At 45.2% G+C, this 10504-nt stretch overlaps 1 protein-coding gene across 1 annotated transcript; it reads right to left on the reverse strand.

Annotated features, from left to right (window-relative positions):
* Positions 1-584: 584 nt before the first annotated feature.
* LOC123122236 (ATPase GET3A) lies at positions 585-5126 on the reverse strand. The gene is made up of 7 exons (XM_044542383.1): positions 4761-5126; positions 3351-3472; positions 3079-3229; positions 2585-2695; positions 1580-1718; positions 1204-1319; positions 585-1122 (listed from the first exon to the last, which is right to left on the reverse strand). Exons 1-7 carry the CDS (start codon positions 5034-5036, stop codon positions 946-948), a joined length of 1092 nt encoding a protein of 363 aa, XP_044398318.1. The 5' UTR covers positions 5037-5126; the 3' UTR covers positions 585-945.
* Positions 5127-10504: the final 5378 nt, after the last annotated feature.

Below are 10504 nucleotides of genomic sequence, written 5' to 3' on the forward strand. Positions count from 1 at the left end.
AATAGTATGATGATTTAGGACTTGCATGAGAAATAGAAAACAAGAATGCTAATCATTTAAGTTTCCAATGCAGAGGAGAGTGGTAGCTTGTCTGGAGTTAAGGTATGTTGTGATGCTCCCGCTGTTGCAAATCTTCTTTTTGCTGACGACTCCTCAATCCTGATGAAAGTCAATATATAAAATGCTACTACCTCTGTCCGGGTTTATTAGGCTCCCTCTCATTTTGAGCTATAATTTGACCAACAAATTTAACTAATCAAATTTAAACTATATGTCACAAAAATTATACCTTCGGAAAGCTCTTTCTATATGTCACAAAAATTATACTTTTTGTAGCATTTATTATATATTTTAGTAGTCATATGAATTGACAAAGTTTGGCTCAAAATACTGGGGGCCTAATAAACCCGGACAGAGATAGTACATGCTTAAAAGCAATTCTAGATATGTGCACATACAATGCATGCCTCTTTGCGACTATGTTGCATCACCATCACCATCACCAGTAAGCGTCGGTGACAAAAGTTGCTGAGCATTGCAGTTTGTCAAGAGTGTTCATTGTTGCTATTGAGACATTTATGCTATACTATGGTCAACTTGTTGCTCTCAGCAATCCTTTATTGATTTTCCAAACTTATGTTTAACAAGATACTACAGCAGTGCACAAGGGTTTCTAGGTAATCAATTCCAATCTCAGCCCAGAACAACTCCTAAACAGCGGCATCGCCTCTCAAACAGACCCCCTAACACAAGGGCAAAAAAAGACACCTATATATATATCGCGTGCTTACAGTACACTTCTCTTCTCATGACTATAACAACAAATCTAAAAAATTTAACTGAGCAAACAGGAAATGGAGGAAATCAACCGGAGAATGCAGGACAAACAAAATCTCTATAACTGGTGTCCGCCGAGTGCAACAACTTCTGACAGGTGAAAAAGGCTCATGCTACCTGCTTCCCTTTCCTAACTCTATCTAGTTCCGACTCGGCTTCTTGCAGCGCTGATTTCAGTGTGCCTACTCTCTCTTCTAGCTCCTCCACGCTGCCCCTTTTCAGTGCCGCACTGTACGGTGCCAGGAAGTGCTTGGAGAAGTTCTGCAGAGCTTGCACACCACATACCTGAAAAGTAAAACGAGCAAATTGTCATCAAGTACTGGTAAGTCATACGAGTACGAAAATGTTCAGTGCTGGATTTCTTGCCTCCTCTGGGAGCAAGGGCAACTTGATGATGTTGAAGTCGTCGTATAACATATGGAACTGATCGACGTACTTTTGTTGCATCTTTACCCGCGCTCTTAGCAGTTTCGACTCGACGGCTGCAAGGTGATGGCACAAGTTTTAGATAGAGATGCACAAATGCACTAAGAAGAGTTCAAAACAAACCATTGTGCAAAGTCATCGTTATGTCCTGTTTTTAAAAGGCTTCGTGTTTAAACACTACAGAATCTCTATTCAGCCAAAGTTCACGAGGACAAGATTCTCTGCTTGCGCAATATGTGTTTATGATAATCAAAGGTGGATCTGGTATGTTTTCATTTCCAATGAAATCTCAAGACAGTATATTTTGTGTACTAACCTTCCTCGTCAAAAATAACTTGATTGATTATAATATTGTGTGCATCGATCTCGAATTTCGCTAACTCTTGCACCAATCTCTCCGTTTCATACAATGAAAGAAATTCAGGAATACAAACACAAACAAAGGTTGTCAAGTCCTGAGAATAAAACCAAAAAAATAAGTCAGAACATGATAAATGTCTAACATAAGGTGCTTTCAATAATGTAGAGACATAAATTAATGGTAAAATTATAGGATAATCCAGCATGATTCCAAATTATATGTTAATCCAGTAGAACTTTCATATACTATACACATAACCTGTTGCATATACATGCTTTGCAAGCATGTACACCACAGTAAACTACACAAACTGTTGATTCCGAGCATACCATGAAACAGTTCTACCTACCCTCTAACAATAAATTTAAATTTCATAATCTCACAGGACCACTAATACATCATTGCGAAGTCAACAAGACCATAATTTATATGTGCTGGAGTTGACTACTATTAGATCCGTGTGGTACAGGCCCATTCTTCATTGTGTTTTCGACTTATTTTTACGTAACGCATAACTGCGTAAGCATATTCTTCTAGTGACAGTTGGTCATGTTCCTAATTTACTAGTCTACAAACGCCTTCCCATTTAAAACCAGAGTTAACAGGATAAACATCCTAGAGTCTTTATTTTTCAGAAGGGGTTTACCCAGACTCCATAACAGAAGTTTGCGGTCAATAGTACATTCCGATTTTTAAAACATGCAGCCAGTGAGTGCAGCCTCTAAAGCATACCTAATGCTCCAGGATCACACGCCCAGTTGCAACAAGAGCAGCTCACAAAACATTAAATCTGGCATACAACTTTCAAAACAATACCAGCGCTAAAAAGCAAAAGCAACAAAAATAACTAGCTATCCTTCTACAATTCCAACTTGAGGGAGCAGCACAGAACAGCCATTGAAGTCAATTAATAAGCATCTTATGGACAAAATTTATTTGGTTCAAGGTTGGTAGTCTTACTGGATCTTTAAACTGCCTGTTCACTTGCTCGATTACGTCCTTCATGCCTTCAATTCTCCCAAGCATTATATCCTCGTTCAAATCATCACCGAGACCAAAAAGTCGACTGGCCTGTCACGACCATAAATTGTAGTGTCCAACTCAGTTAGTCCAATTACAAGTTTCTACTGCATGTGAAAGTACATATCAAAAGCATATTATACCATTAAACTTCAATACAAACAGTGGAACAGTGCAATGGAGTCATCACAATATTTTTCTTTGTAAGACTCAACATATCAAACAATTATGCAACCATCTTTCATTCAGGCTGCCATTAATTTCTCAGCATCTTGGTAGTTCATGCTCTAATGAACCGAAACCATAGACTTACTCTGCTTTTTTTGTTAGTTATACAATGTACTGCCATGGTGGAATGCACTGATACATAATATAGTATGCGACAACAATCATACTAACCCAATAGGTTGAAATTTATCAAGAATAAAGAATACCTGATTTATCAGACCACCGTATCTATTCTTTAAGTCCATCATTTTCTCTAGGCCCTTCTCCAGTGTTGCTGGAAACTGCAGCAACCGTAAAGTATGCCCTGTAGGAGCAGTATCAAAAACTACAACGGAGTAATCCATTGTTTGAACTAATCTGCAGCAAGAGAACAAAAGTTAAGACTCTGATAGTTGCTGGAAATTGAGGTGCGGGCTGAAAAAGAAACTTTGCTTGCAAAGGGAAGAAAGGTGAACACCAAACTGGAGGCTATAATTACTTCAGCATTTCAGCAAAACTCATAGCTTCATCGACTCCTGGAATTGCATTTGTCAATTCTGAAATAAATCCTTCCATTCCTTCATTGCCGAAATCATCATTTTCTACCTTGGGATCAATTTCCTGAAAATTAAGGATCAGAGTTTAGTCGATGAGCCAGAAGACCTTTTCCAGTAAGAGTGAAAGTTTACATTTACAGAAAGAGCGGGACTAATGAAAGTGGCAACCCAGATTATAAAACAACAAAGGTACTAAAAGAAGGAGGAAAATCACATGACCAGGTACCAAAACATAGTGGCAGCAATAGTCTGCACAAGAAAATTATCACTGGATTAGGGCATGTTTTATATCGTGTATCCAGTAAATAACTGAATATGTTGTAAAAAAAAAGGCTTGGAACAAAATGTTCTCAGAGAGAGGGAGTATATAACATGGATCATACAAGTTATGACCAACTGATGCAGTAATAAGGATTCCACTAAACGAAAGCCCTCTTTGCGATGAATCAGACATCTTATTTTCTATTTCCCTTCGCGTAATATTTAAATTGAATGCTAGATAATTGGTACTACCTCTGTTCCTAAATATAAGACGTTTTTGCAGTTCAAATTGAATTGAACTTAAAACGTCTTATATTTAGGAACAGAGTAGTACTTCTTTTTCCTACAAGTCAGACACCTTGCTTTCTTCTGAAAGCCGAGTCCTCCGCAGAACACATAAAAAGGAAATTCCTAGAGAGCGTATTTATTTTCCACTAGTCACAGACCTTATCGTCAGCTGCCACCTTCCAAGGACCATGTAAGATGAAATTGTCACCATATTATTAGGAATCTTTTAAGTACCGAACGCCAGGTACAAGCACATGGCAACTCCAAACGTTTTCGACAGCAAGTTCAGTGACGCGAGGATGACAAGCATGGCAACTTTCGTGCTTCAGTTTATTTTTTGACAGAAAATTGCCGTGCTTGCCAACTAACTTGCTCCAGGTCGAAAGGTTGGTGAACATACAGGTTCTTCCATAACTACACAACCACCCACATATCACAAGTAGTAACAAAAACCCAAACCAGACCCAAATTGGAAATTTCCAGTTTTAACAACCATCACGAGGGCCCTCTGGTAGGGGTACGTCTCTAGTGGTATCCCACATATAGTAGGAAATAGGAGTAACGTAAGAAAATTCTACTGGCACACTCTCTCCTCTTCCACAGTACCATCCCATCCCCCTCCCCCTCCCGCAATTCGGGGATTAACCCACAGTTCTAGTGTCCTACCGAAGCGCCATCACACGGGCAGGCAGAGTATATCCATCCCATCCAATCCACGCAAACACCAAGGAATTAGGCGGATTCGAGTTGAACCGGCGGGAAGCCAGGGGAGAGGGGAGAGGGGAGAGGGGCTATGAAATCACCATGGCGTAGAGGTTGGAGAAGCCCTTGACGAGGGTGGGGAACTTGGTGAAGCGCTGCTGGAAGGCGTCGCTGAGGTTGTGGGCGGGGTCGGTGGAGATGACGAGCACGGACTGGCGCACGGAGGCGAGGAGGATGGAGACGATGGAGCTGCAGGTGGTCTTGCCGACGCCGCCCTTGCCGCCGACGAAGACCCACTTGAGGGTGTCCTGCTCCAGGAGGTTCCGCACCGTCGGGTCCGGCACGTCGCCGGCCGGCACCACTGCCGTGGTCGACATCGTCGCGCGCTCCTCCGATTCCGGGGGCCGGGCGCGCGGGCGTTGGGGTCGAGGGAGATCTGGGTGGGAGGGGAGGGGGGTGGGAGGCGGGCGACGCCTTGGAGATGGGGGCAGGTGGTACACGACGCGAATCGCCTAGGTGGAAATCTCTTTCCCCTTCTGGACGTTTTCGTACTGGAAGCATTTTTCTTTTCCCTGTCCAAAAGGATTCTTGGAGGAGTTTGATTTCCCACTAATTTAATTCCTTTTTTTTAGTCGATTTCTTTTTTTTCAAATAATAACGCCTGAACATCAGATTTCTGCATCTCACCCAGAATGCTCCCGCTGCCGTACGATCCCACTGCATGAATCGTGGCATCGGGTTGTTGCCACCTCACTGTGGTGTACTCGTTCGGTCTGGGAGCGAACGGCCCGAACGCCTCACCCACTTATCAGTCAATCTGTTGAGGAACGCAGTAATTTAAAAAAAATCGTACGTACACGCAAGATTCATCTAGGTGATGCATAGCAACATAACGGTGATGATGAAGTTATCGACGCAGGGCTTCGCCTAAGCACTACAACGATATGACCGAGGTGGAATCTATGAAGGGGGCACCGCACACGGTTAAGACAACTGTCAACTTGTGTGTTCTAGGGGTGCCCCCCTCCCCCGTATATAAAGGAGCAAGGGGAAGGGGCCGGCGGCCTCATAGGGTGCGCGCCAAGGGGGAATCCTACTCCTACTAGGAGTAGGTTCCCCTTTTCCTAGTCCAACTAGGAGGGGAAGGAAAGAGGAGGAGGGGAGAAGGAAAGAGGGGGCCGCCCCCCAAGCCCTAAACCAATTCGGTTTGGGCCTAGGGGGGCGCGCCCCACAGCTCCCTTGCTGCCCTCTATTTCCACTAAGGCCCATTGACCCTCCGGGGTGTTCCGGTAACTCCACGGTACTCTGGTATTTATCCGGTGACCCCCGGAACCTTTCCGGTGTTCGAATATAACCTTACAATGTATCAATCTTTATGTATCAACCATTTGAAGACTCCTCGTCATGTCCGTGATCTCATCCGGGACTCCGAACAACTTTTGGTACATCAAAACACATAAACTCATAATACCGATCGTCATCGAACGTTAAGCGTGCGAACCCTACGGGTTCGAGAACTATGTAGACATGACCGAGACTCATCTCCGGTCAATAACCAATAGCGGAACCTGAATGCTCTTATTGGTTCCTACATATTCTACGAAGATCTTTATCGGTCAAACCGCACAACAACATACGTTGTACCCTTTGTCATCGGTATGTTACTTGCCCGAGATTCGATCATCGGTATCTCAATGCCTAGTTCAATCTCGTTACCGGCAAGTCTCTTTACTCGTTCCGTAATGCATCATCCCGCAACTAACTCAGTAGTCACATTGCTTGCAAGGCTTATAGTGATGTGCATTACCTAGAGGGCCCAGAGATACCTCTCCGAAACACGGAGTGACAAATCCTAATCTCGATCTATGCCAACCCGCCAAACACCATCGGAGACACCTGTAGAGCATCTTTATAATCACCCAGTTACGTTGTGACGTTTGATAGCACACTAAGTGTTCCTCCGGTATTCGGGAGTTGCATAATCTCATAGTCAGAGGAACATGTATAAGTCATGAAGAAAGCAATAGCAATAAAACTCAACGATCATAATGCTAAGCTAACGGATGGGTCTTGTCCATCACATCATTCTCTAATGATGTGATCCCGTTCATCAAATGACAACACATGTCTATGGTCAGGAAATATAACCATCTTTGATTAACGAGCTAGTCAAGTAGAGGCATACTAGGGACACTCTGTTTTGTCTATGTATTCACACATGTACTAAGTTTCCGGTTAATACAATTCTATCATGAATAATAAACATTTATCATGATATAAGGAAATATAAATAACAACTTTATTATTCCCTCTAGGGCATATTTCCTTCAAGGGACTTATCCAAACTATAGCCAGCCTCGACGCGGAGCAGTCGCGTGCACCGGGAAGCGGCGCTCTCTCGGCCATCGCACTGCTTCAAAGCCGGCGCCAGTGAGAGGTCGCCTCCGCTCTGGCTGGGCATTAATGCAACACTGACACTCCGGGGCGACGCTGACCATTTCACATGGGAAGCGCGCGTCAGCAAGGGAGGGGGGTTGGTCGGCCAGGGCGGTCAGACGCGGGCGTGGTGGTGGTATTGGTTTTGAACCGTTTCAGGTGTAGTACCGGTAGTTTGCAAAACTACTCAATTATTGCACTCGGTTTCCTAACAAATTATGGTAAAAAAATTACTCCACAGCCCGCTTCCCTTCTCCTTCCTCTTCCACCGCCCGCGCACGTCCGCGGGAAGCGACCGATCAACCCTTATATAGGAGTGCTAGCACAAAAAGATGCATGCATGACCACTAAAATTTCCAGATTAAAGCGCCGCTCCGGCGGGAGTATGGCGTATTTCGTTACCTTTGGCCGGGCCATGGCTACCGGGCGACGGCAAATAGAGAAGAGGCGGCAGGAGGGGAATGAATGCAGCTACTGTTTGGGTTCGCCGTCCGGCTTAAATAAATGCGCACCATCACGTGTACCCGCAGGTGCACAAATTGTAACATACGTGTCTGCTTAAGGGGGCGTCACGTAACTGGCGTGTGTGAGATTCTGAGAGACAAAGTGCGTGTGTGCGACTCTACTCTTTGGACATGTACTCAACCTTTTGCATCGGGATATAAGTATAATGGTATTACACTTTAGCTAGTGATTTACGTGGCCATGTTAATGTGGTTGTGTAAAAAAATGTCACTTCCTGCTCGTGATTTGCATTATATAATTACTAGCAAGATGCTCGTCCATTGCACAGAACATCAAGATGCATTTTACAAAACACCTGTTGTGATTGACCCATGCAGGAGTAATCCCATGTGTAAAAACTAATGATATCTCGAGAATTTTATCAAAAAAATGATATCTCGAGAATTTCATCGAAAAAATGAAAGATGAGAGATAATGTGAGGAGGAGTGGAGCGTGGTGGTGATTGGTGGTCGGACTAGGCGAAGGCATGGGGATGGACGGCGCCGGCAGGCGGCAGCGGCCACCATGCTAGATTGTTCCAGAGACTTCCTTTTTTAATTGCTCAGCAATGAGGTTGTGGGAGATAAGGATGAACGAGGCAAGGCCTTATCTGTAAATGTGGAGAGAGGTGCGGGTATCTTTTGTAAAATTGTCATAGTTTGCTTTCTATCCGTCAGATATAGATCGGAAGGTCTATATTACAAGATGGCAGGCACACCATCATCACCAACTCGGTTTTTTATAAGAGTAGAGATGATAAGTTTGCTAACTACTAAAGTAAAGTGGAATTTGTCCATGTTATACAAGTAAATTAAGGTGATTGTTTATCATACGGGTAAGGTTGGACGAAGGGTGGTAGGAACAAATGCTCCGCCTAGAGCATGTGTGTGTGAGATGGAGTCTTAGTGTGCGTGTGTGTGTGTGGGTGGGTGGGCGGGTGGGTGTGTGCGTGTGTGTGTGTGACGTGGAGTCCTCGGTGGCGAATGTAATTTAAGTGTGCGTGGCTTCATCGTAGAGAGGTGATGTGTATGGCAGAGGCCACCAACAAGGGGGTGCGAGAGAGAAAAGGCCCGTAGAGAGGGAAGAGAAGGCGTGTGCGCGTGAGAGGAGTCGACATCGAGAGAACGTGTTTGTTCGAGAGACACCAATGAAGACTACTATATATCGATGGTGCATGTAGGCGGGAATTAAACGAAGGGATGGTCTTATTGGTTTCCAGGATATAGGGGAAGAGTGAGAAAGGGGGGTAGCTAGAAGGAGATTGTTAAGTGTGAGTGTGTGCTTTACCCATCCAGGCGGAAGTTATGTGCACACAAGAAGAGAACGATTCGGTGTGGCGTTAGGACTGAGGGTAATTAACTACGTATGGAGACATAGGAGACCTTGAACGTGCATGTGCGAGAGGTATACATGTATACGTGGGATGTGTGTGTGTGTGTGCGCTCGCGCATGATCTGTTGGAAATATGCCCTAGAGGCAATAATAAATGGTTATTATTATATTTCTGTGTTCATGATAATAGTCTATTATTCGTGGTATAATTGTATTGTCCGGAAATCATAATACATGTGTGAATACATAGACCACAACCTGTCCCTAGTAAGCCTCTAGTTGACTAGCTCGTTGATCAACAGATAGTCATGGTTTCCTGACTATGGACATTGGATGTCATTGATAACGGGATCACATCATTAGAAGAATGATGTGATGGACAAGACCCAACTTAAGCATAGCATAAAAGATCGTGTAGTTTCGTTTGCTAGAGCTTTTCCAATGTCAAGTATCTTTTCCTTAGACCATGAGATCGTGCAACTCCCGGATACCGTATGAGTGCTTTGGGTGTGCCAAACGTCACAACGTAACTGGGTGACTATAAAGGTGCATTACGGGTATCTCCGAAAGTGTCTGTTGGGTTGGCACGGATCGAGACTGGGATTTGTCACTCCGTGTAAACGGAGAGGTATCTCTGGGCCCACTCGGTAATGCATCATCATAATGAGCTCAATGTGACTAAGGCGTTAGTCACGGGATCATGCATTGCGGTACGAGTAAAGAGACTTGCCGGTAACGAGATTGAACAAGGTATTGGGATACCGACGATCGAATCTCGGGCAAGTAACATACCGATTGACAAAGGGAATTGCATACGGATTGATTGAATCCTCGACACCGTGGTTCACCCGATGATATCATCGTGGAACATGTGGGAGCCAACATGGGTATCCAGATCCCGCTGTTGGTTATTGACCGGAGAGGCGTCTCGGTCATGTCTGCATGTCTCCCGAACCCGTAGGGTCTACACACTTAAGGTCCGGTGACGCTAGGGTTGTAGAGATATATGTATGCGGAAACCCGAAAGTTGTTCGGAGTCCCGGATGAGATCCCGGACGTCACGAGAGGTTCCGGAATGGTCCGGAGGTAAAGATTTATATATGGGAAGTCTTATTTTGGTCGCCGGAAAAGTTTCGCGCTTTATCGGTATTGTACCGGGAGTGCCGAAAGGGGTCCGGGGGTCCACCAAGGGGGTCCACCAGCCCCGGGGGGCCACATGGGCTGTAAGGGGTGCGCCTTGGCCTATATGGGCCAAGGGCACCAGCCCCAAGAGGCCCATGCGCAAGAGATAAGAAAGAAGGGAGAGTCCTAAAGGGGGAAGGCACCTCCGAGGTGCCTTGGGGGGGAAGGACTCCCCCCTGGCCGCACCCTTCCTTGAAGGAAGGGGCAAGGCTGCGCCCCCCCTCTCCCTTGGCCCTATATATAGTGGGGGGAAGGGAGGGCAGCAACATCTAAGCCTTGGGCGCCTCCCTCCTCCCCTGCAACACCTCTCTCTCTCTCGCAGAAGCTCGGCGAAGCCCTGCCGGAGACCCGCTACATCCACCACCACGCCGTCGTGCTGTTGGATCTCCA

This window comes from Triticum aestivum, chromosome 5D (assembly GCF_018294505.1).
Source record: "Triticum aestivum cultivar Chinese Spring chromosome 5D, IWGSC CS RefSeq v2.1, whole genome shotgun sequence".
In the NCBI taxonomy this organism is placed as follows: Eukaryota; Viridiplantae; Streptophyta; class Magnoliopsida; order Poales; family Poaceae; genus Triticum; species Triticum aestivum.

Coding starts and splice junctions, on each gene's coding strand:
- LOC123122236 (XM_044542383.1), bottom strand. CDS start 5,036: ATGTCGACCACGGCAGTGGTGCCGGCCGGCGACGTGCCGGACCCGACG. Junction 3,473..4,760: donor TCTCCAACCTCTACGCCATG/GTGATTTCATAG, acceptor CTTAATTTTCAG/GAAATTGATCCCAAGGTAGA. Junction 1,320..1,579: donor AGTTATTTTTGACGAGGAAG/GTTAGTACACAA, acceptor ATCACCTTGCAG/CCGTCGAGTCGAAACTGCTA.